The 26939-nt window shown below is 42.6% G+C and overlaps 1 protein-coding gene across 1 annotated transcript in view; it reads right to left on the minus strand.

Annotated features, from left to right (window-relative positions):
* The window catches only part of gucy2g (guanylate cyclase 2g), a 21108-nt gene extending 4081 nt beyond the window's left edge, over positions 1-17027 (minus strand). Inside the window, exons 1-15 of the mRNA XM_061931669.2 lie at positions 16668-17027; positions 14322-14670; positions 14128-14252; positions 6251-6433; positions 6046-6190; positions 5830-5965; positions 5659-5762; positions 5432-5598; positions 5211-5351; positions 3720-3803; positions 3543-3647; positions 3399-3470; positions 3159-3327; positions 2891-3046; positions 2649-2823 (exon numbers count right to left, since the gene is read on the minus strand). Of these exons, the coding sequence (XP_061787653.2) occupies positions 2649-2823; positions 2891-3046; positions 3159-3327; positions 3399-3470; positions 3543-3647; positions 3720-3803; positions 5211-5351; positions 5432-5598; positions 5659-5762; positions 5830-5965; positions 6046-6190; positions 6251-6433; positions 14128-14252; positions 14322-14670; positions 16668-17027 (2471 nt within the window). The remainder of the gene's footprint in view (positions 1-2648; positions 2824-2890; positions 3047-3158; positions 3328-3398; positions 3471-3542; positions 3648-3719; positions 3804-5210; positions 5352-5431; positions 5599-5658; positions 5763-5829; positions 5966-6045; positions 6191-6250; positions 6434-14127; positions 14253-14321; positions 14671-16667) is intronic.
* Between the last annotated feature and the right edge of the window lie 9912 nt (positions 17028-26939).

The raw sequence follows: 26939 nt of genomic DNA on the forward strand, positions 1-26939 counted from the left end.
CTTGAATAAGACGTGCCATGGAGGGATTGGGTTACGCTCAACCGACTCAGAGCAAACATCTACCAATGGGGACTAAACACAATGGTGGAGTGCCCGTATGGAGACAACAGACAACAGACCTCTTGAAGCTGACGCACCGCTTGGGAGAGGTGAGAGCGAGAGTGATTTCAAGGAGCACATTTTTCACTACAAGTTCCTCCCAAATGAAAGATCCTTACCCTATCAGGTTAAGTGTATCCATACAAGAGAGGAAACCCATTGCAGCTGCTTGTTTTCGCAATTTTGCTCTTTCGGTCACTACCTTAAGCTTGAGGGTAAAATTGTACATGGACCAGGAAATTCAAAAGCTCTGCCTTCTGCTTCAGCTCTCTCTTCAACACGACGGCCCGGCATTTTTGCAGACGCTGCATCAATCTGCCTGTTCATCTCACTTGCAAGCTTTACCTCACTGGTAAACAAGCTCATGGGACACTTGAACTCCTCCACCCGGGGTAAGACTTCACTCCCACCATGGCCGCTGCGAACTGCCCCCACTCATCGCTGATAGTCACAAGGCAATCAGGAACCAATCCACTGCAAATATAAGAGCTTGTCATGGGGTATCAGGCCTGTTTGCAGGCATGGATGATCAGGGCTCTCCAGTCTTCTCTGTTGTCCGCTCTATGTATGAGTTTTTTATTATTGATGTTTCCAATAACATTTCTTAGGCTGTTGATATATGTTGTTCTTTGTCGACCTGGAGCTTTCTTTCCTACTAGTTTTCCTGTTAACATCAGTTATTCTAAGCTGTCTTTTCTAATTAAAGTTAAAGTTAAAGTACCAATGATTGTCACACACACACTAGGTGTGGCGAAATTATTCTCTGCATTTAACCCATCACCCTTGATCACCCCCTGGGAGGTGAGGGGAGCAGTGGGCAGCAGCGGTGGCCGCGCCCGGGAATCATTTTTGGTGATTTAACCCCCAATTCCAACCCTTGATACTGAGTGCCAAGCAGGGAGGTAATGGGTCCCATTTTTATAGTCTTTGGTGTGACTCGGCCGGGGTTTGAACCCACAACCTACCGATCTCAGGGCGGACACTCTAACCACTAGGCCACTGAGATATGTCCGAGGAATTTCAGCTGCCTATTTCGAATCGTTGCGATTCGTCGCCTTTGCCAATACCTCTTCATTACTTTTCTTTTCAGTCCATGATATGCAAAGTATTTTTTTGAAGAACCACATTTCAGTTAACTCTAATTAAAGGGGACGGCGTGGCGCTGTTGGGAGAGTGGCCGTGCAGCAACCTGAGGGTTCCTGGTTCACTCCCACCTTCTACCAACCTCGCCTCGTCCGTTGTGTCCTTGAGCAAGACACTTCACCCTTGCTCCTGATGGGTCGTGGTTAGGGCCTTGCATGGCAGCGCCCGCCATCAGTGTGTGAATGGGTGAATGTGGAAATAGTGCCAAAGCGCTTTGAGTACCTTGAAGGTAGAAAAGCGCTATACAAGTATAACCCATAATTTTCTCAGTTGTTGATTGTTTAAAGTCCAGCATTCAGAGCCGTAAAGTAGGACAGACCATAAGTACGTTTTGAGGACTCTAGGGTTTGAGATGTTTCTATTTTTAAATATAAGACTCATTTTGTTGAAGCTGTCTTTTGACATGGCAATCATTTTGTTTATCTCTTTTTCACACCTCCCACCAGATGCTACTGTGACACCCAGGTATTTGAAATGATCCGCTTGTTTTATTGTCTTGTTGTTGCATGTGAGGTTCCATGCAGGTAGATGTGGTTTCTTGGAAACTGTTTTGTTGCGGTTTAAAGCCAGTCCGTTTGCTTCACCGACGGCTACTGCTGTGTTCAGGATGTTCTGTAGTTTTTCTTCATTTCTGCAACTAACACAGTGTCATCTTCATATCCGAGGTTGTTAACATTAATTCCTCCAATTTTTACACCATCTTGATGATTGATGTTGTGTAAGATCATTTCACTGTAGATGTTAAACAGTTTAGGAGATAGTACACAACCTTGTCGAAAACCCCTTTGAATGGTTTGGTATTGACTGCTTTTACCATCTATTCGAACTGCTGCTTCTTGTTCCCAGTACAGACTTATTGAAGAGATAAGACCTCAAACTATACCCACTCAACGCCTTGGCTGCACCTAAAGTGATGTTGACTAAAATGATGAACAGAACTTGAGACAAAGAGCAGCCTTGGCAGAGGCCAATGTTCACTGGGAACAGGCTGGACCGACAATGCCAACCAGGCTCCTGCTCTACCTGTACAAAGACTAAATGACTCACAGTAGCATGACACAAATCCATTTACTCCCTTTGGTAGGCCATTTTTAGATTGGACCTGAAAATATTCTCAGGGCATTGAATTGATCGCAACTGGACCAGTTATGATTTTATTGTTGTTTAATGGGCACCCTACCGTCAAGACTTTTGTATCATTCCACCTTTTCTCAGGGTTTTTATTAGGTCTTTTTAACAAGTTACTTTCTTTCCAATTGTTATTGATTACAATGGACTTCCAGTTAGCGGTTATGGCGCTACCTGTTGCTTGGGCATAAGCCTGCCAGTCTGGGAACACCTTTCATTGACCCCAAAGTGGTGTTAATCATGCAGAGGTATTATATTAGGACAAACAGTGGAAGGACCTGTCTGGGCTGGAATCCTTCAGTTGTCTCAATATGGACCTAAACGGCGGTCGGTGGTCTGGGTTTTCGTTCCAGCAGACTCTGAGCAGTGAGTTGATGTTTTCATCACACAGCTCGGACAGCTCGGGTCTGATGGGTTCCCCGTGGAAGGGCCCCCGCAGCCTGGTGATGATCTCTGAGAGGGGAAAAGAAGATGGTTGTACCCCTCAGAGAGAGACTGACTGAAATATTTGAAAAGCAACCTTTAGGCAGAAGATTGATGTCATGGTACGGTCCATTCCTGGAGTTGTACATGAGCTCCCACAGGATGATGGCAAAGCTAAACACGTCTGCTTTTGGCGTTCCCTTCACAGGGTGGTCGGCTTGTCTCAAAAGTTCAGGCGCTGTCCAGTACAACCCTGAAAAAGGCCAGCATATAAAGAACTGGTATGTGACACTTCAGTGAGAACATCAAGCATTCTTTATGAAACCTAAACTTTTGTCTGCTAAAACCTGACCTCTCGCTCTGACCTTCGTATTGGAAACTTTCCGGATAGACTAGCTTGCCTTTGCTGCCATATTTAAACTCCCACAGTCCGAATCCGGAAAGTTTAACCTGCAGCCGGCTGTCCACCATGCAGGTGCTGGTCTTTAGGTTGCCGTGAAACTTGAGGCTGCTCTTGTGAATGAAGTCCATGCCCTGGAGGACCAACCAAAATGCTTGTAGCTCTGAGTCTTCTATTTGTATTATTTGAAAAGAAGTAGACCTACATTGACAATGTCATAGGCAAACGAGAGCTTGAACATCCCATCCAGCTCAACGTCTGAGGCCTTCAAGACATCCTGCCAAAAAAAACAACAAACAGTTTGAGGCCCTAAGTGAGCGTTGACGCCCTCTACTGGCAAACAACTGACCCTCAGACTGCCTTTCCTGCAGTACTGCGTGACAAGACACACGTTTGACGGCTCCACGCACGCCCCAAAGAACTGCACAAGGTTCTCGTGCTTCATCTCTTTCATCTGTCATGGTGGATATGGACGTGATTAGCATGATTATAAGGATAAGTACACTATTGAAGAGATGAACGTTACCATGTTGAACTCAGCAAGGACTGAGGGTCTTTGGAGGTTGTCACAAACGTGGTTCTTCAAGTACTTGATGGCCACTTGGTTTCCCTGTGTGCAAACACATGTTCTTCATTTACAGTGAAGTTGTCACAGTGTGTAAATGGTAAATAAAAACAGAATACAATGATTTGCAAACCCTATTCAACTTATATTCAATTGAATAGACTGCAAAGACAAGATATTTAACGTTGGAACTGGTAGACTTTGTTATTTTTGGCAAATATCAGCTCATTTGGAATTTGATGCTTGCAACATGTTTAAAAAAAAGCTGGCACAAGTGGCAAAAAAGAGTGATAAAGTTGAGGAATGCTCCTCAAAGTCTTATTTGGAACATCCCACAGGTGAACAGGCTAGTTGGGAACAGGTGGGTGCCATGATTGGCTATAAAAGCAGCTTCCATGAAATGTTCAGTCATTCACAAACAAGAACGGGGCGAGAGTCACCACTTTGTCAACAAATGCCTGAGCAAATTGTTTAAGAACAACATTTCTCAACCAGCTATTGCAAGGAATTTAGGGATTTCACCATCTACGCTCCGTAATATCATCAAAAGGTTCAGAGAATCTGGAAAAATCACTGCACGTAAGCCATGATATTACGCACCTTGGATCCCTCAGGCGCTACTGCATCAAAAAGCCACATCAGTGTGTAAAAGGATATCACCACATGGGCTCAGGAACACTTCAGAAAACCACTGTCAGTAACTACAGTTGGTCGCTACATCTGTAAGTGCAAGTTAAAACTCTACTATGCAAAGCCAAAGCCATTTATCAACAACACCCGGAAACGCTTGGCTGGGCCCGAGCTCATCTAAGATGGACTGATGCAAAGTGGAAAAGTGTTCTGTGGTCTGACGAGTCCACATTTCAAATTGTGTTTGGAAACTGTGGACGTCGTTTCCTCCGGACCAAAGAGGAAAAGATCCATTCGGACTGTTCTAGGGTGAAAGTGTAAAAGCCAGCATGTGGGATGGTATGGGGGTGTATTAGTGATAAATGATAAATGATAAATGAGTTGTACTTGTATAGCGCTTTTTTTCTACCTTCAAGGTACCCAAAGCGCTTTGACACTACTTCCACATTTACCCATTCACACACACATTCACACACTGATGGAGGGAGCTGCCATGCAAGGCGCTAACCAGCACCCATCAGGAGCAAGGGTGAAGTGTCTTGCTCAGGACACAACGGACATGACGAGGTTGGTACTAGGTGGGGATTGAACCAGGGACCCTCGGGTCGCGCACGGCCATTCTTCCACTGCGCCACGCCGTCCCTTGCCCAAGGCATGGGTAACTTACACATCTGTGAAGGCACCATTAATGCTGAAAGGTACATACAGCTTTTGGAGCAACATATGTTGCCATCCCAGCAATGTTTATCCTTAATGATGATGCCTTTTTAGAACTTGCCTTTTACGGGGGAAAGGGTTTTCCCTAAAGTGTTGGGGTGGTACCTGGTAGAGACCAATGGTGGAGTAGATGCGTTCTTTGCCCGTCTTGTCCCTCAGGCCGTAGCTTTTGTTAGACAAGGTGGAGTAGGAGCCTCCACTCCCACTCTGGCTCCTTGTGGTGCTTAAGGACAATCCCTGCAGACCCTGCGTGGAGGACACACCAACCATACAGAACATGGGCCGGGTGCATTGCTCGGTCAAGGTGTACAAGGTAGGGTTCGTACCGACGCTTCCCTGATGATGCTGATGTCGCTGTAGTTGATGAGCCACCAGCGTGAGTCCTCCAACCTCGTCTGGAGTCGCAGTTTCTGCAGGACCAGGACGCCGACGCCCAACACGGACAGCACGCCGATGACAGGGAAGGTGACAAGGAGACCCATCAGCGCGATATCTGGGACGAAAATGCTCCTTGTCAAAAATTCACCCAATACGGTCTTTTACTGGACTGTACCATTACTCAGCCATTCACAGAGCTCGTTGTTGAAACCACACTCAGGGTTGTCAGACGGAGGTCTTCCTTTGGGCCAAACCACAGAACTAAACATGGCCGTTGGTCTGAAAGCATGTGATTCCAAGATGAATACTGGTGCCAATCTCCCTGAACTTGACCGGAGACGGTTACCGGATTCTCTTGATGCTGCTGTCAAAATTGAGGATTGGCACGAATGCGACGGTGCCCGTTGTGTACTGCAGGTCGTAGATGGAATAGTCCAGGTTTCTTTCCCCGTCTTCGTCAAAGTGTACCAGTCCAGAAGCTCCTGCAAAAGAACGTGGACACAGCTTGGCACGAAAGCCCACTTGATGCACACAAAGGTTGAAGGTTCAAGCTGCCGACTACCGTAGAAGCGAACGCTGTTCTTGTTTTTTAATCTCCGCAAAATCTGACGACCGTCACGAGGATCCTTGCCGTCCTTTAAGACCTCCTTCAAGGCCATGGCGTAAAGAAGCACGGCGTCGTGCAGGTAGACCGAGTAGGGGCTAACCTGGAACGACCAAATCAACATGCAAGGTCTTCCCCCCTAAACGTTCCAAAGGGACAGTACCTCTCTCTCAGACGTCAGGTTGCTCAGGAACGGCGGTCCTTTGAGTCTCTCGAAAACCTGCTCGAAGAAATCGTAGTACTCGTAGCCTTCGTAGGATTTCTGGCCGATGATGAAGGCCATGTCGAAGGCTCGTAGGGCCGCCTGGTTGATGCGGCTGCTCAGGCTATGTTTCCACATGTTGTCCTGCTCAGTCAAGAAGGTTGACATACAAGCAAGTTAGCTAAATGTTTACTTCGCAGATGAACTGCTAACTCAATTTCAAACTTGGTGCGTAAAGCCCCCAAAGTGTTGCTAGTGCTAATTAACACATTGGGTAGTGTGGAGGATGCATATATGTTTAAGAGTTATTTCTCTTTACATAGCCATGTTTAGAGTATCTAGTACTTTTCCTTTGTATATTCTACCAGATTCTTTTTTTTTTTCTGATGCCTGTTTAGTGTCATAACCATTGGAATGTGAAATACAACCCCCACTCTTTTCCTTATCAGTGTTGCGAGGGGGAGAGATGGGGGCTTTCTTTGTGTGCAAGGAGTTGGCTTTTCCGTTTGAATGTCAGATCAACTGGAGTAGCCGATATGAATGTATTGGTTAAGCTGATTTCCTAAAGCTTTAGTAAAACTTGATAATATTCCAATTCTGTCTTGGTGGTCCTTTTTACTCAGCATATATGTCATCGAAAGAACTGGGGATTGACCAGTAACTTAGATTCCCTGGGAGGAAGAACTGGTCTGACGCAACAGTAGGCTGGTTAACAAAGTTTTATAAGAGTTGTGACGTTAGCATGAAGTGTTTTTAGCCATGTTGTACATGCTTGCTAGAAATTTACTAAAACTTTATGAGCACTGTCATGCATGTTGCTTTGTAAAAATTAGCGAGGTGGCTAACAGGAAGTCGGTCACATGCAAGCCTTGAATAGAACACATTTTTGGAAATATCACGGAAAATACCAAATTTGTCAGTTTTGTTTTGCTTGAAAGACTACTTTTAAAGTATTCTCCACCATTACTGAACAGCAATTAGCATGTCTACAGTTAATGCTGAGAGTAACCCATATCATTTTGTTGAATCATGTGACTTAGCAGACTTCCATGAGTAAGTCAAATGTTTTTTTTTTTTTTTTATGATTTGGTTCGTCTTGCTTTGTCTGTGATTTTTGTTTACTTTTCTACTTCAATTTTTACAGCACTTTTCTGTTTTAAAAATGACGCTATATAAATAAACAAACCTTGATCTTGAAAGGCTGTCCATGATAACATGGCAAAGCCTTAACTCGATGGCTAACGTGAAACATTTACTTTGAATAGAACATTCAATATCATTTTGGAAATGTATATTCTTTTGGAAATATTACATAACATACCGTTTTTTCCCGTTTTTTTTTTTTTTTTACTGTTTATTGTGTTTTAAACAGCTATATATTGTTAGGGTTAGGGTTAGGGTTAGGGTTAGGGTTAGGGTTTAGGGGTTATGGTTAGGGTTAGGTTTGGGGTTAGGGTTGGGTTAGGGTTAGGGTTAGTGGTAGGCTTAAAGAAAAAGAGTTGGTTAGGGTTATGGCTAGGGTTGGGGTTAGGGTTAGGGTTAGGGTTAGGGTTTAGGGGTTATGGTTAGGGTTAGGGTTAGGGTTAGGGGCGAGCGTTGGGGTTGGGGTTAGGATTAGGGTTAGGGTTAGGCATAAAGAAAGAGAGTTGGTTAGGGTTAGGGTTAGGGTTAGTGTTTAGGGGTTACGGTTAGGGTTAGGGGCTAGCGTTAGGGTTGGGGTTAGGGTTAGGGTCAGGGTTAGGGTTAGGGTTAGGGTTTAGGGGTTATGGATAGGGTTAGGGTTGGGGTTGGGCTTAGGGTTAGGGTTGAGGTTAGGGTTAAGGTTAGGGTTAGGGTTAGTGTTAGGCTTAAAGAAAAAGAGTTGGTTAGGGTTATGGCTAGGGTTGGGGTTGGGGTTAGGGTTGGGTTAGGGTTAGGGTTAGTGTTAGGCTTAAATAAAAAAGAGTTGGTTAGGGTTATGTCTAGGGTTGGGGTTAGGGTTAGGGTTAGGGTTTAGGGGTTACAGTTCGGGTTAGGGTTAGGGTTTAGGGGTTATGGATAGGGTTAGGGTTGGGGTTGGGCTTAGGGTTAGGGTTAGGGTTGGGGTTAGAGTTAAGGTTAGGGTTAGGCTTAGTGTTAGGCTTAAAGAAAAAGAGTTGGTTAGGGTTATGGCCAGGATTGGGGTTGGGGTTAGGGTTACGGTTTAGGGGTTATGGTTAGGGTTAGGTTTGGGGTTAGGGTTGGGTTAGGGTTAGTGTTAGGCTTAAAGAAAAGTTGTTGGTTAGGGTTATGGCTAGGGTTGGGTTTAGGGTTAGGGTTTAGGGGTTATGGTTAGGGTTAGGGTTAGGGTTTAGGGGTTATGGATAGGGTTAGGGTTGGGGTTAGGGTTAAGGATAGGGTCAGGGTTAGTGTTAGGCTTAAAGAAAAAGATTTGGTTAGGGTTATGGCTAGGGTTGGGGTTGGGGTTAGGGTTAGGGTTAGGTTTAGGGTTAGGGTTAGGGTTTAGGAGTTATGGTTAGGGTTAGTTTTGTGGTTAGGGTTGGGTTAGGGTTAGGGTTAGTGTTAGGCTTAAAGAAAAAGAGTTGGTTAGGGTTATGGCTAGGGTTGGGGTTAGGGTTAGGGTTAGGGTTTAGGGGTTACGGTTAGGGTTAGGGTTAGGGTTAGGGGCAAGCTTTGGGGTTGGGGTTAGGATTAGGGTTAGGGTTAGGCATAAAGAAAGCGAGTTGGTTCGGGTAAGGGTTAGGGTTAGTGTTTAGGAGTTACGGTTAGGGTTAGGGGCTAGCGTTGGGGTTGGGGTTAGGGTTAGGGTCAGGGTTAGGGCTAGGGTTTAGGGGTTATGGATAGGGTTAGGGTTGGGGTTGGGCTTAGGGTTAGGGTTAGGGTTAGGGTTGGGGTTAGGGTTAAGGTTAGGGTTAGGGTTAGTGTTAGGCTTAAAGAAAAATAGTTGGTTAGGATTATGGCTAGGGTTGGGGTTGGGGTTAGGGTTGGGGTTAGGGTTAGGGTTTAGGGGTTATGGTTAGGGTTAGGTTTGGGGTTAGGGTTGGGTTAGGGTTACGGTTAGTGTTAGGCTTAAAGAAAAAGGGTTGGTTAGGGTTATGGCTAGGGTTAGGGTTAGGGTTAGGGTTAGGGTTTAGGGGTTACGGTTAGGGTTAGGGTTAGGGTTAGAGTTAGGGGCGAGCGTTGGGGTTGGGGGTAGGATTAGGGTTAGGGTTAGGCATAAAGAAAGAGAGTTGGTTAGGGTTAGTGTTTTGGTGTTACGGTTAGGGTTAGGGGCTAGCGTTGGGGTTGGGGTTAGGGTTAGGGTCAGGGTTAGGGTTAGGGTTTAGGGGTTATGGATAGGGTTAGGGTTGGGGTTTGGCTTAGGGTTAGGGTTAGGTTTAAGGTTAGGGTTAGGGTTAGTGTTAGGCTTAAAGAAAAAGAGTTGGTTAAGGTTATGGCTAGGGTTGGGGTTGGGGTTAGGGTTAGGGGTTACGGTTAGGGTTAGGTTTAGGGGCAAGCGTTGGGGTTGTGGTTAGGATTAGGGTTAGGGTTAGGCATAAAGAAAGAGAGTTGGTTCGGGTAAGGGTTAGGGTTAGTGTTTAGGGGTTACGGTTAGGGTTATTGGGGTTGGGCTTAGGGTTAGGGTTAGGGTTAGGGTTAGGGTTAGGGTTAGGGTTAGGGTTTAGGGGTTATGGATAGGGTTAGGGTTGGGGATAGGGTTAAGGTTAGGGTTAGGGTTAGTGTTAGGCTTAAAGAAAAATAGTTGGTTTGGGTTATGGCTAGGGATGGGGTTGGGGTTAGGGTTGGGGTTAGGGTTAGGGTTAGGGTTAGGGTTTAGGGGTTATGGTTAGGGTTAGGTTTGGGGCTAGGGTTGGGTTTGGGTTACGGTTAGTGTTAGGCTTAAAGCAAAGGGTTGGTTAGGGTTATGGCTAGGGTTGGGGTTAGGGTAGGGTTAGGGTTTAGGGGTTACGGTTAGGGTTAGGGTTAGGGGCGAGCGTTGGGGTTGGGGTTGGGATTAGGGTTAGGGTTAGGCATAAAGAAAGTGAGTTGGTTCGGGTAAGGGTTAGGGTTAGTGTTTAGGGGTTACGGTTAGGGTTAGGGGCTAGCGTTGGGGTTGGGGTTAGGGTTAGGGTCAGGGTTAGGGTTAGGGTTTAGGGGTTATGGATAGGGTTAGGGTTAGGGTTGGGGTTGGGCTTAGGGTTGGGGCTAGGCTTAGGGTTAGTGTTAGGCTTAAAGAAAAATAGTTGGTTAGTGTTATGGCTAGGGTTGGGGTTGGGGTTAGGGTTAGGGTTAGGGTTAGGGTTTTGGGGTTATGGTTAGGGTTAGGTTTGGGGTTAGGGTTGGGTTAGGGTTACGGTTAGTGTTACGCTTAAAGAAAAAGGGTTGGTTAGGGTTATGGCTAGGGTTGGGGTTAGGGTTAGGGTTAGGGTTAGGGTGTAGGGGTTACGGTTAGGGTTAGGGTTAGGGGCGAGCGTTGGGGTTGGGGTTAGGATTAGGGTTAGGGTTAGGCATAAAGAAAGAGAGTTGGTTAGGGTTAGGGTTAGTGTTTAGGGGTTACGGTTAGGGTTAGGGGCTATCGTTGGGGTTGGGGTTAGGGTTAGGGTCAGGGTTAGGGTTAGGGTTTAGGGGTTATGGATAGGGTTAGGGTTGGGGTTGGGGTTTGGCTTAGGGTTAGGGTTAAGGTTAAGGTTAGGTTTAGGGTTAGGGTTAGTGTTAGGCTTAAAGAAAAAGAGTTGGTTAGGGTTATGGCTAGGGTTGGGGTTGGGGTTAGGGTTAGGGTTAGGGTTAGGGTTAGGGTTAGGGTTAGGGTTATGGTTATGGTTAGGGTTAGGGTTGGGGTTAGGGTTTAGGGGTTATGGTTAGGGTTAGGTTTGGGGTTAGGGTTGGGTTAGGGTTTAGGTTAGTGTTAAGCTTAAAGAAAACGAGTTGGTTAGGGTTATGACTAGGGTTGGGGTTGGGGTTAGGGTTTGGGTTAGGGTTTAGGGGTTAAAGTTAGGGTTAGGGTTAGGGGCGATTATTGGGGTTGCGGTTAGGATTAGGGTTAGGGTTAGGCATAAAGAAAGAGAGTTGGTTAGGGTTAGGGTTAGTGTTTAGGGGTTACGGTTAGGGTTAGGGGCTAGCGTTGGGGTTGGGGTTAGGGTTAGGGTCAGGGTTAGGGTTAGGGTTTAGGGGTTATGGATAGGGTTAGGGTTGGGGTTGGGGTTAGGGTTAGGGTTAGGGTTAGGGTTTAGGGGTTATGGTTAGGGTTAGGTTTGGGGTTAGGGTTGGGTTAGGGTTACGGTTAGTGTTAGGCTTAAAGAAAAAGGGTTTGTTAGGGTTATGGCTAGGGTTGGGGTTAGGGTTAGGGTTAGGGTTTAGGGGTTATGGTTAGGGTTAGGGTTAGGGGCGAGCGTTGGGGTTGGGGTTAGGATTAGGGTTCGGGTTAGGCATAAAGAAAGAGAGTTGGTTAGGGTTAGGGTTAGGGTTAGGGTTAGTGTTTAAGGGTTACGGTTAGGGTTAGGGGCTAGCGTTGGGGTTGGGCTTAGGGTTAGGGTTAGGGTTTAGGGGTTTTGGATAGGGTTAGTGTTGGGGTTGGGCTTAGGGTTAGGGTTAGGGTTAAGTTTAGGGTTAGGGTTAGTGTTAAGCTTAAAGAAAAAGAGTTGGTTAGGGTTATGGCTAGGGTTGGGGTTGGGGTTAGGGTTAGAGTTAGGGTTAGGGTTTAGGGGTTATGGTTAGGGTTAGGGTTAGTGGCTAGCGTTGGGGTTGGGGTTAGGGTTAGGGTTAGGGTTAGGGTTGGGGTTAGGGTTAGGGTTAGGGTTAGGTTAGGGTTAGGGTTAGGATTTTTACTGTATTTAGTACATGTGTTACCTATCATTGATTGATTGATTGAGACTTTAATTAGTAGATTACACAGTACAGTACATATTCCGTACAATTGAATGGTAACACCCCAATAAGTTTTTCAACTTGTTTAATTCGGGTCCACGTAAACCACGTTAAGCTAATGTTTCTAACATGGTTCTGGCTACTTTAGGGTCCTACGCAGAATTTTATTCGGAACCAATGATAGTAACATAAGCTAGCCGGTGATGTTGTTGTTGTATTGTTTCGGTTTCGAAAACAGCCCCTTGGACAAACTTTCACCAATAAGGGTAATGGATTTGAACATAGTGTGTCTCGGCTAGATAGAGTGGTGGTCAAAAGTGTACATACACTTGTAAAGAACATCATGTCATGGCTGTCTTGACTTTACAATCATTTCTACAACTCTTATTTTTTTGTGATGTAGTGATTGGAGCACATACTTGTTGCTCACAAAAAACATTCATGAAGTTTGCTTCTTTTATGAATTTATTATGGCTCTACTGAAAATGTGAGGGTCAAAAGTATACATACAGCAATGTTAATATTTGCTTGCATGTCCCTTGGCAAGTTTACCTGCAATAAGGCGCTTTTGGTAGCCATCCACAAGCTTCTGCTTGACCATTTGACCACTAAATTGCCGCAGTTCAGCTAAATGTGTTGCTTTTCTGACATGGACTTGTTTCTTCAGCATTATCCACACCTTTAAGTCAGGACTTTGGGTAGGCCATTCTAAAACCTTCATTCTAGCCTGATTTAGCCATTCCTTTACCACTTTTGACCTGTGTTTGGGGTCATTGTGGTCACCTGCTTGACTGTAGCTTGCTTTCTGATCAGCAGGGGCTTGTATGCAGGAATTAGCATCACAGATAGATGGTCTGAGGAGCTGAGGTGTGGGCGGGGTGCAGCTTTAAACGCGTGCTTAATATTGCTGTGCACCATGTCCAGCGTGCAGCTTTTAACGCGTGCTTAATATTGCTGTGCACCATGTCTAGCGTGCAGCTTTTAACGCGTGCTTAATATTGCTGTGCACCATGTCCAGTGTGCAGCTTTTAACGCGTGCTTAATATTGCTGTGCACCATGTCCAGCGTGCAGCTTTAAACCCGTGCTTAATATTGCTGTGCACCATGTCCAGTGTGCAGCTTTAAACGCGTGCTTAATATTGCTGTACACCATGTCCAGCGTGCAGCTTTTAATGCGTGCTTAATATTGCTGTGCACCATGTCCAGCGTGCAGCTTTTAACACGTGCTTAATATTGCTGTGCACCATGTCCAGCGTGCTTCCACTCCTGGTTGAAATATTCACATATTGATGAAAATGGGGGAACACAGTGTTAATGTTAGCTTGATTAAAGTCCCCTGCCACTAAAATTTCGTTCTTGTCTGTACTGTAAAGTACAAATTTGAATGACAATAAAAAGAAAGTCTAAGTCTAAGTCTAATTGTCCTGTTGGAATACCCAACTGCGCCCAAGACCCAACCTCCGGGCTGATGATTTTAGCTTGTCCTGAAGAATTTGGAGCTAATCCTCCTTTTTCATTGTCCCATTTAAAGCAGCAGTTCCATTGGCAGCAAAACAGGCCCAGAGCATAATACTATCACCACCATGCTTGACGGTAGGAATGGTGTTCCTGGGATTAAAGGCCTCACCTTTTCTTCCAAACATATTGCTGGGTATTGTGGCCAAACAGCTCCATTTTGGTTTCATCTGACCACAGAACTTTCCTCCAGAAGGTCTTATCTTTGTCCATGTGATGTCAGATGAAACAAAAAACTTTGGCCACAATACCCAGCAATATGTTTGGAAGAGAAAAGGTGAGGCCTTTAATCCCAGGAACACCATTCCTACTGTCAAGCATGGTGGTGATGGTAGTATGGGCTAGATACCGTGTAAAATAAATTCCAGGTGTTTTTTGTTAAAAGTAGTGAAAATGTCCAAATGACTGTAGCTTACCTAGCGTATCGTACCGGAGAGTTCTGTGTTTTGGCTCCACATTGTACATGAAGAAAAGAGTGTCATCGTCAAGGTTTTACTCACCACGCCGCCACTGACCTCAAAATGTTGCACCAGGAAGAAGACGTAGTCGCCGCCCATCAGGCCCTGGCGCTCCGCCTCCATCAGCAGAGTGGCAGAGTCCTCTCTGTTGGTCACGACCACGATCACTAAGCACACACACACATGGCGGCGTCAACAAGGCGGGTGGAGTTTGCCGCCACCAAGGCGACGCTCACCTCTGGCCACGGTGGCGATGTACGTGACGTGGTGAGACACCAGCCGCGGGTCGCTGGTGTCGAACTTGACGGCCGCCGTCAGCGTGAACCTGGACCGCAGTGGCGTCTCCACGGTTTTCCACAGAGCGTCCACTTTGTCCCAGGTGTTGGAGTCCAGCCCGCCGCCGATCATGGCCACGTGGGTCCAGCCGAAGAACTGCAGGGTCTCGGTCAGGACCTCGGCGCTCCTCTTGAGGGGCGGCACCACGTTGACGTAGGAGTCGTAGACGCCGGCGTCGTCCATCTTGGAGGACTGGCCCACGAAGCCAAACATGGGGACGCTCCACGCCGAGGCGATGAGGCCGGTTACCTTGGCAACAAGCAAGCAGACGTCACCTGATGAGGGGCGGGGCTTTGAAACTGTACACTGAAAAATGCTTACATACTGTACATTACCTTTTGCACTATATTCATTTATTTTATTATGTGTTGTCAACTTTCTACTTTTTTTTTATGTCCATACCAATATGTTGGTACCGAACCGGTACCAAAATGTATTTCCATACATTTCTAAATAAAGAGAACCACAAAAAATTTCATTATTGTCTTTATTCGAACAAAAACATCTTAGGGTACATGAAACATATGTTTATTATGGGGCGGTGTAGCTCGGTTGGTGGAGTGAGCGGACGTGCCAGCAACTTGAGGGTTCCAGGTTCGATCCCCGCTTCCGCCATGCCTACTCACGGCTGTTGTGTCCTTGGGCAAGACACTTTACCCACCTGGTCCAAGTGCCACCCACACTACTTTAAATGGAACTTAGATATATATATAGATGGACTATATTATCTTCAAAGTGTACTTTTTTACTAAAATTGGGACTTATGTCTAAGCTAGAATGAATTATTGATGTTTCCAATGATTCTTTTGAGGAACACTGCTTTACGATATCAACTTTTTGGTTGACGAACTATGTTTGAAAACCATATAAATTCGCAAATCAATGTTACACTCTTTTTTTTTTTTTTTTAACTTGAGGACTCCCCTCAGGTTTGGTCCCGGGGATCCGGAAGGGTCTCAGTGATTAAAATGTTCTTAACATGTCATATATTCAATTTTTTTATTTTTTTATTTTTTTGCATGTTTTATGCCCTTTTTTGTCAAAAACAAGTTTATGGCAAAATCACAACGTGACATACAGTATTTCCCCCCTCAAAATGTGATATTCAATGTGAAATAATTGCAGCCTTAATCAGGTCAATAATTCATAACTCTATTGATTTTAATTATTTCCTGAGGAATTACAGTTTAAAAAAAAAAAATCCACAAATGATTTGGAATCAAAAAGGGCCTGACTCAGAAAAGTGTTAAAAATAAATCATACTGTACATTTAAAAATATGTTGTTGTTTTTTAACTTTCAACACTTAAGTCCCTAGATCAACTTCATGTCTGTCAGTCAATTATAGATTTTTATTAAAACCAAAAAAATACCCCCGTAAATCATTTCAAAGTGGAATATTTAATGTGAAATAATTGGAGATCAATAATTCATAATATTGATTTAAATGAATTATTAATGGCCGTTTGAATTTTTTTTTTATAGAGGAACTAAATTGGACCCATTCTTATTTTATTTTAATTTTAATTTTCACTTCCAATGCATAAATCTCGAGCTCAACTTTATATTTATCCATCAATTATAAGTTTATAATATTTGTTCATGGTTTTATTCATTTGTTTTATGCACTTTTTGTCTTTTGTATGGCAAACACACAAAGAATGCAAGCTTTTCTCCCCAAAAATGTGATGTGAAGTCATGGCAGCCTTGAATATGTCAATAATCCATGACAACTTTGATTTTGATTCATTATTATTTTTCAAATAATGATTGTTTAAAAAAATAAAAAAATCCCAGTAAAATTTTTGAGGAACCAAATAGACGCATACTTATTTTTTTATTTTTTTATTTTTTTATTTTCACTTTCAATGCTTAAATCTCTAGCTCAACTTCACATCTATCCATCAATTATAAGTTTATAATATTTGTTCATGTTTTTTTTTATGTGCTTTTTGTCTTTTATATGACAAACACACAAAGAATGCAAGCTTTTCTCCCCAAAAATGTGATGTGAAGTCATGGCAGCCTTGAATATGTCAATAATCCATGACAACTTTGATTTTGATTCATTATTATTTTGGGCTTTAAAGAAAAAAACACCTGCATGGCAACTTTGTGTTATTATTTTTTCGAGTTATATTTCAGCTGTTTGCTCTTTTATTCCACTTTTTGAAGTTCATAGTATTTGTGGGAAGTAAAAATGAGCTGGGGCCGCACTTTGGACCCCCCTGCTGTGAAGCAACCTACCTCGGCTTCTTCGGGACACGCCGGTCCGAAGACGGCGGACACGTTGTCCCTCCACACCTGCTGGATGAAGGCCCCCAGGGACCGCTTGGGGCTGCAGGCCGTGTCGGCGTAGACCAAGGCCAGGCTGTAGTTGCCCAGCAGGGACGGGTTGGCGTTGACCTTGTCCACGGCGATCTGGATGGCGGCGCCCAGACGCGGCGCGCTGAAGGGGAAGGTGGCGTTCCACGGGGCCTGGAAGCCAATCAGCAGCTTGGGGTTGGTGGGGGGGGCGTCACCGTCCCGGCCAGGGGTCAGGGCCAGCACCAGGCGGAGCAGCAACACCCGAAAGACGGCGCGGGACCAGGCGGCGCTCCTCGGCATCTTCAAGCTGTGAGCGGCTTGATGCCACAGGGCTTAAGTAGTGATGCTGGACAGGAGGGGAGGGGCCATTACTCCGAGGCAGGCCACCTCATTAGGTACACCTGCACGAGCCAAATCTTAACATCATTTGTTTGACTACCAAAAGTACAATTGTTCCTTTTTTGAAAACAAAATTAAACCTTACATTTTCATTATGCATGTTTTTCATATTTCCATATTTTGACTGCGATGACGTACAATTGACCCTTGACCCCATCCCCCATGTGGTCAAATTATGGTAACCACATGGTTTATCTCAGCAAAGGGAAAATAAATATTGTAGTCAAGTAAAAGTTCTGTGCTGGAGTTTGCTGAACACGCCTCAAAAATATACTGCAAAACATAAAATAAATCATTTATTATATATCAGGGGTTTTTCCACTACTAAAAATAAATAAATAAATAAATAATAATAATAATAATAATAAAGTAAATAAATAATAATAAAATAAATAATAATAATAAATAAATAAAATAAATAAATCCTAATAAATAAATAATAATAAATAAATGATAATAAAAAAATAATTAAAAAAAATAAATACAAAATAAATAAATAACTAATATAATACTATTGATATTAACACTGAATTAGTAATTATGTTGATGATATCTGACCTACTCACAGTTTACAACCTTGTCAAATGAGTTGAAAGTAAAATAATAATTCATGTTTCTTAAATAAACTGTCGATTAAATGAAAGCGCAGCTTCACCACTTTAGTCCTACTTTTTTGCGCTTAAGAAACGACGACTCGAGCTGCAGACTTCTTCTGGTTGTGTGATGTTGTCATTACTGCCACAAGTGGTGTAAAAGTGTATTACACCTGAGTACTTGTGTGATGTTGTCATTACTGCCACAAGTGGTGTAAAAGTGTATTACACCTGAGTACTTGTGTGATGATGTCATTACTGCCACAAGTGGTGTAAAAGTGTATTACACCTGAGTAGAAGGGCTGTCAATATTTGGGGAAAACATGATTTGATTCCATTCTTGGGGGTACCGATTCAATTCAGAATCGATTCTCGATTCAAAATCAATATTTTTTAATAACATAACATAGACTTTTTTTTGTTGTTTTTTAACTTTTTTTTTTAAACGATTTTTGATTGGGTGTAAAAATAACTGAGCGACAGGAATCGCTCCTCGTACAAAAAGTAGTGAAGCTACCCCCAAACTACCGGGAAAATGTACTTAAGTTACATGTAGCTTGTTATCAGCCAACACTACAACACTACATCACTACAAAGCTACAATGCTACAACACTACAACACTACATCACTACATCACTATAACGCTACAACGCCACAACACTACATCATTACAACACTGCAGTGACTGCACATCATGGAAAGAAAAAAAATGTAAAAATATTTATTTTTTTATTAAATAGTTATATGTATCCAGTGATTATACTATAAAGTTATTTTCCATTTAACTTCACCCGTTTTAGATTATTTTTATTTAAAATCGCTGAATTTTCACATTTGCCGTTCAAATACTGAGAAGAAACGATGCGGTGATCAGCAGCCAGTTGAGGCACGTCACTCAGTGCCTCAACATGGATTGCGCAATGACTGGGCTAACTGCTGGCCTGCTGTGCAGTGAGACTGTATTGCTATATGAATTATATTATACATTTCCATAGTTTAGTTAGCTGAGGTATATAATGTACAGTGCATTTTGTCAACAACTGTATGTGTGTAACGTATTTCTTGTGCTGCGCGATCATAAAACGGCTGCAAAAGACGCACTGGCTGAGGCTCGCCTCCTGCACCCCCGCCGTAGAATGCACGGCAACCCCTGACGGGAGTGTTATATCAACTAAAGCCCACACTTAAACTTTCCACGTGCAAGATTGAATCTATTTAAAAAAGTTATTTCATAAGAAGCCAAAAAGTGCAAAAACAATAATGTTGGTGTTGGAGGAGTTGTGAATGACTGCAGGGACACAACACCTAATTCACAACTCCTCCAACACCAACATTATTGTTTTTGCACTTTTTGTCTTCTTATTAAATAACTTTTGTAACCTATTTTTATGGGCTTTCCTCTTTGTGATGTTAAGTTCCTGTTATGCGCTGTTATACAGTATATGACTTGAGCTCTTATTTTGAAGGCGCTAAGAGCGGAAGTGACGACACGTTGGAGTGGAGCGGAAGTTTTTGAAAGAAGGTAAATAAAGTGGTCCTCGTGTAAACTGGAGCCTCCGTGTTTGTTATTTTGTAGTTTCATACAGTATAGGCCACATTTATAAACCCTCGGTTACACTTTTTTAAATAGATTCAATCTTGCACGTGGAAAGTTGAAGTGAGGGCTTTAGTTGATATAACACTCTCGTCAGGGGGTGCATTAATCCAGCACAACAGCGGCTCATGGATTTATTTTATAAGTAAAGGTAAGACCATAATAACGTTTTTTTATTAAATGTGCTTTTTCCCATCCCCTTGATCACCCCCTGGGAGGTGAGGGGAGCAGTGGGCAGCAGTGGCGCCGCGCCTGGGAATAATTTTTGGTGATTTAACCCCCAATTCCAAGCCTTGATGCTGAGTGCCAAGCAGGGAAGAATGCTGGTATGAGCTTTTAAACATAACCCGTTAACTGCTGCCAATCAAATGGTGAATAAGATACTCTTTAGGGTTCATATGTTTGTAAATCTGACTGTGATGAAGTCAGTGCCTCACCAGCCATCAACCTCACCGCACGTCACTGACACACTGCAACACTACAACATTACAACACTGCAAAACCACAACACTACAACGCCACAACACTGCAACACTGCAACATTACAACACTGCAATGCACAAACACTACAACACTACATCGCTACAATGCTACAACACTATAGCACGACAACGCCACAACACTACAACATTACAACACTGCAACACTACAACATTACAACACTGCAAAACTACAACACTACAACGCCACAACACTACAACACTGCAACACTACAACATTACAACACTGTAACGCACAAACACTACAACACTACAACATTACAATAGTGCAACGCACAAACACTACAACGCTACAAGACTACAACGCTACAACACTACAACATTGCAACACTACAACGCTACAACATTCCAATGCCACAACGCTACAACAACACTACAACACTGCAACACTACAACATTACAACACTGTAACGCACAAACACTACAACACTACAACATTACAATACTGCAACACACAAACACTACAACGCTACAACACTACAACGCTACAACACTACAACATTGCAACACTACAACGCTACAACATTCCAATGCCACAACGCTACAACACTACAATGCCACAATGTTACAACACTGCAACACTACAACATTACAACACTGCAATGCACAAACACTACAACACTACAACGCTGCAACACTACACCGCTACAACGCTACAACACTACAACGCCACAACACTACAATCTACAACACTACAACATTACAACACCGCAACGCACAAACACTACAACGCTACAACACTACAACGCTACAACACTGCAACGCTACAACACAACAATGCCACAACGCTAAAACATTACAACCCTACAACACTACAATGCCACAACACGACAACGCTACAACACTAAAATGCTACAGTGCTACAATACTACAGTGCTACAACACTATAACACTACAACACTACACGCAAACACACTTGTGGAAAATGGCTGAATGGAGTCGGGTTGACTCCTCAAATGTGTGAGATGAAATGTTTGAAAACAAAAACTTCCATGCATCTCCACAGGGAGTGCTCGTGCTGACACACACACACACACACACACACACACACACACACACACACACACACACACCTGCAAGTGTTAACGAGCACAGGTGCATACATTCATGGCAACACCTGTGCAGCTCTTCTTCTAGGAGGTGTGAAACATCCCGGCAGGTAACTTCCCATCACACACTTTTCTTTCATGCCAACACGTCCACGATAAACAATAATCATAATAACAACAACAATAATAATAACAATAACAATAACAACAAGAATAATAATAATAACAATAATAATAATAACAATAATGATAATAATATGCCGTCTTTATATTTATGCATCACTATAAGTTGTTTATGTTTCAGCCTCTCAACATTTAAAATGTCATTAAAAGCAAGAAACGGACTTTATATTATTTAGTATTTATTCAGCAATAAAACTCAGATTTAAGCGGAGATGAGAGGAAAATGTTGCAACTGCTCTCGACCTTTCACCCACTAACTCTGCTAATGTTGGACATAATCGCTCATCTTGGCTGTAAATGATTCCTTTCCCAGCGCAATTGAAGAAATATCAACACACTGTTGTGTTTTTAGTAGTCTGATAGCACTCTGTTTATTTACATTCTTTTTTTTAATCTTTATTACTTCTTGTGTAATTTATTTGTATTATTATTATTATTATTATTATTATTGTTATTATTATTATTATTATTATTATTATTATTATTATTATTATTATTATTATTGTTATTATTATTATTATTATTATTATTATTATTATTATTATTATTGTGATTGTGTTTTTAGTAGTCTGTAGTCTAGGATAGTAGTCTGTTTATTTAAATTCTTATTTTCTATCTTTATTACTTCTTGTAATTTATTTGTATCCCATATTTGTTTCTCGTTATATGCAAATATAATGACAATAAAGTAAATTCTATTCTATTCCATTCTATTCTATTCTATTATATTTTTGTCTCTGCTCGTACTTTTTTTAATGTATTTATTTCCACAACAAGCAACGTTCAAAGGTCCTCTGGGAGTTTTAGGAAGACGATCTGCTTTTTGAAGCCTTCATTAAAAGGAGCTTTGGCACGATGGACATTAGACATGCTGTCAACTATGGACTCCCTCCAAAGGGATGGCGTCCCACAGGGCTGTTTGCTCCTATCTTTGTGGTCGGAGGAGGTTTCGCATCCAAACTTAAAAAATAAAAATAAATAAATAAATAATAATGATATAATAATAATAATAATAATAATAATAATAATAATAATAATAATAATAATAATAGGGCTTCACGGTGGCAGAGGGATTAGTGCATCTGCCTCACAATACGAAAGTCCTGAGTAGTCTTGGGTTCAATCCCGGGCTCGGGATCTTTCTGTGTGGAGTTTGCATGTTCTCCCCGTGACTGCGTGGGTTCCCTCCGGGTACTCCGGCTTCCTCCCACCTCCAAAGACATGCACCTGGGGATAAGTTGATTGGCAACACTAAATGGTCCCTAGTGTGTGGATGTGAGTGTGAATGTTGTCTGTCTATCTGTGTTGGCCCTGCGATGAGGTAGCGACTTGTCCAGGGTGTACCCCGCCTTCCGCCTGATTGTAGCTGAGATAGGCTCCAGCGCCCCCCGCGACCCCAAAGGGAATAAGCGGTAGAAAATGGATGGCTGGATGGATGGATAATAATAATAATAATAATAATAATAATAATAATAATTAATAATAAATAAAATAAATAAATAATAATAAAATAAATAATAAATAAATAACAATAATAAATACATTTAAAAAAACAAATAACTAATATAATACTAATAATATATTATATAATATAATAATATAATAAAATACAATATAATATAATATAATATGATATACAACTAATAATAAATAAATAAATAATAATAATAAATACAAAATAAAATAAAAGTATATATGTGTACAGTAATGGGCAAGTTACTTGGAAAAAGTAGTGAGCTAAGCTACAAGTTACTGTCTATAAAATGTAGCTAAGCTACAGGGGAGCTACATCAAAGCTATATTTAATACATTATTATGCCTAATTTGGACAACCAGGTATGGTGAAGAAAAGGTACTTTAAAAAAAATAATAAAATAAAATAAAATAAGATAAATATATTAAAAACATTTTCTTGAATAAAAAAGAAAGTTAACAATATAAAAACAGTTACATTGAAGATAGTCATTAATGAAAATGAGTAAAATTAACTGTTGAAGGTTAGTACTATTAGTGGAGCAGCAGCACGCACAATCATGTGTGCTTACGGACTGTATCCCTTGCAGACTGTATTGATATATATTGATATATAATGTAGGAACCACAATATTAATAACAGAAAGAAACAACACTTTTGTGTGAATGAGTGTAAATGGGGGAGGGAGGTTTTTTGGGTTGGTGCACTAATTGTAAGTGTATCTTGTTTTTTTTTATGTTGATTTAATGAAAAAACAAAAAATAAAATAAATAAAAAATAACGATACCGATAATAAAAAAAAAACAATACCGATAATTTCCGATATTACATTTTAACGCATTTATCGGATGATAATATCGGCAGGCCAATATTATCGGACATCTCTAATACGCACACATACATATATACATACACACACACATATATACATACACACACGTGTATATATATATACTGTATATATATGTGTGTGTATATGTGTGTGTATATGTATTTATGTATGTGTGTATATACATGTACGTATATGTATATAATGTATATGTATACATATACGTGTGTAAGTATGTGTATATGTATTTTTCTCTATGAATATGTATATGTATGTGTGTATATACATGTGTGTGTGTAAGTGTGTATATATATATACTTATACACATACTTACACACGTATATGTATATATTATATATATATATATATACTGTATGTATATATATATGGATGTGTGTGTATATGTATGGATGTGTGTGTATATGTATATACATGTGTGTGTATGTATATATGTGTGTATATGTATGTATGTGTGTATATACATGTACGTATATGTATATAATGTATATGTATACATATACGTGTGTATGTATGTGTATATGTATGTGTTTATATATATATGTATGTTTGTGTGTGTGTGTATATTCATGTGTATATATATATGTGTGTATATGTATATACAGTACATATGTATGTATGTATGTTGTGTGTACTTGACTGCAGTAACATATACTAAACTATAACACAGGATAGTATACTTACAAAATGTCAGGATTTACATTTAAAACATTGCAGATCATTTCAAACTGATCAAGTAAAATGACTACAATTCTAAATATGTACAAGTCAAAATACTACATTTGATATTTGATATATGTTGAATGGCAAAAGGGAAATACTTTTCAGTCACATTTTGCTTCCTTTTAGCACAGCTTTGAGTTTTTCTTCTTCCAAGTGAACATTTTGTGCCAAGTCATGATTGGAGTGTGACTTGTGCAAGATGCTCTAGGAGGTCCTCTTCCAGATGCTCTTCTCGCCGTCGCTGATGGCGGTGGCGGCCGCGACCCTCACCACGACCACCAGGCCCGCCCCCACAAGGCCCCGCCCACCTGGAGTGGCAGAGTGTGGGCATCAAGGTGAGGCAGCTGCAATGATGTGATTGATTTCGTCCTCGCCGCCTTCTAGGGTGGAGCCAGGAAGATTGCCTTGCTCAAGGACACGGCGACGTGCTGGCTTATTACTACGACCACGCCAACTCCCTCTAGGGGGGGTTTCAGAGGGGGGCTTCTCATTTGCATATAGAGCAGGGGTGTCAAAGCATATTTTTCATTTTTAAAACCAATGCTATACATAATATGTATATAATAATATAGAATTATATGTATGTATTTATGTATATTATGTATGTATGTGTGTGTATATATATATATATATATATATATATATATATATATGTATATTTGTGTTTATGTATATATATATATATATATATATATATATATATATATATATATATATGTATGTATATGTGTATATCAACATCATCCTCTGGCTCACACAGATCATCAACCATGTGTGGGTCTCTGAGTCGCTGCCTGATGACTGGAGGCGGGGCATTATACTACCATTTTGGAAGCATAAGGGAGACCAGCTGACCTGCAGCAACCATAGAGGGATCACACTCCTCTCCATCCCCGGTAAACTCTTTACCCGCATATTACTCACCCGAGCTCTACCTGCAACCAGAAGCAGACGCCGCCAAGAACAGGCCGGCTTCATGCCCAATCGTTCCACCACGGATCACATCTCTGCCATCCGGCTCTTAATAGAAAAGGCCCGGGAGTTCAGAAAGGACCGGCACCTCTACATTGCCTTCATTGACCTTAAGGCTGCCTTCGACACTGTGGACCACGGGTCCCTCTGGAACATCCTGAAGTCCCTCGGAGTCCCAACTAAAATCACCACACTCTTTCCGCAGTTGTATCAGGGTGCAGAAAGCTGTGTGCGTGTGAGCTGTAAAGACTCTGAGTGGTTCCCCATCAACAGCGGGGTCAGGCAAGGCTGTGTTGCCGCACCAGAACTGTTTAACTGTGTCATCGACCACCTGATGTCCAGAGTCTGTGTGCGAGTCCCCGGGGTGTCACTTGGAAAGTACACCCTAAAGGACCTCGAATACGTCGATGACACCACCCTGTTCAGTGAGACCGCTGACCAGCTCAGGGAGGCCCTCGGTGTGTTTGATGAGGAGACCAAACAGCTCGTCCTGAAAATCAGCTGGTCCAAAACCGAACTCATGCATATCGGCGATGGACCAGACCCACCACCCTTCTTATTTGAGGATACCCCTGTCCACTTTGTCCCTACCGTCAGATACCTCGGCTCGACAGTCACCAACACCGGCGACCTCAAACGAGAGGTGGACCGCCGTCGCGCCCTTGCAGCCTCCGTCATGCAGTCCCTGTGGAGACCGTTGTGGCGACACCGGCACATATCTCGGGACACCAAGTTGAGGGTCTACAATTCCTCTGTCATCTCTGTCCTTCTGTACGGCTCGGAAACATGGCCGCTGAATAACATCCTGGCGGCCAGGCTAGATGGCTTTGATTCCAGAGCCCTCAGGAGGATAGAAGGCATCACGTGGAGCCAGCATGTCACCAACAAGACCCTAAGAGAGCTAACCCAACAGCTCCCAGGCTCTCGCCTCGTAGCAATGCGGCGAGTGCGCTGGTATGGCCATGTCATCCGCCTGCCGGGGAAATACCCCACGCGCAAAATCCTGGACTTCAACCCGCAGCGAGCTGGCTGGAGACGCCCTAGAGGCGCCCCCAGCACTCGCTGGCTGAATGTATTAGCCCAGGACCTTAAGGCCTGCAATGTGACTATGGCACAAGCTCAACACCATGCCCACAACAGACCCAGATGGAGAGACCTGGTTGCTATGGTCGACTCTACGCGCCCTGAAGTTCAAGAGGACAAAGTAAGTAAGTATATGTGTATATATATATATTTTGAAACTGGCAACATGGAATGTAAGGACTCTCCTGGACTCGTACGGCAGATCTGACAGACCTCACAGGAGAACTGCCTTGGTTACTGCAGAGCTGAATCGCTACAACATTGACATTGCAGCCCAGAGTGAGACCAGGATCCTGGATGAAGGCTCTCTAACTGAGGAAGGTATGGGCTACACATTCTTCTGGAAAGGCTACCCCTCAGGAGGACAACATCTGCATGGTGTAGGACTGGCCATCAAAAATACACTGCGGCCAAGACTCACTGAAACACCTGTCGGCATTAGTGAGAGACTAATGACCCTCCGTATCCCCCTGGTCAGGAATCGCTACGCCACACTTCTCAGTGCTTATGCACCGACCCTGCCATCCAGAAATGGCAGAGAGCTCGAGGAGAAGTGCAAAGGGCTGGTAGGAGGATGCAGAATGAGTGGTGGAGAAAAAAGGCACATGAAATCAAAATCTTTGCCGATAAAAATGACATGCACAACTTTTACAATGCTGTCAAGAAGACCTACGGCCCAACAAACCGCTGCATCACTCCCCTGAAAACAGCAGACGGCCTGTCAACCTTGAAGGACCAACCTAGCATCCTGCTGAGATGGGCGGAACACTTTAGCACCTTGTTGAATCAGGAAT

Source organism: Nerophis lumbriciformis, linkage group LG39 (assembly GCF_033978685.3).
Source record: "Nerophis lumbriciformis linkage group LG39, RoL_Nlum_v2.1, whole genome shotgun sequence".
Lineage (NCBI taxonomy): Eukaryota > Metazoa > Chordata > Actinopteri > Syngnathiformes > Syngnathidae > Nerophis > Nerophis lumbriciformis.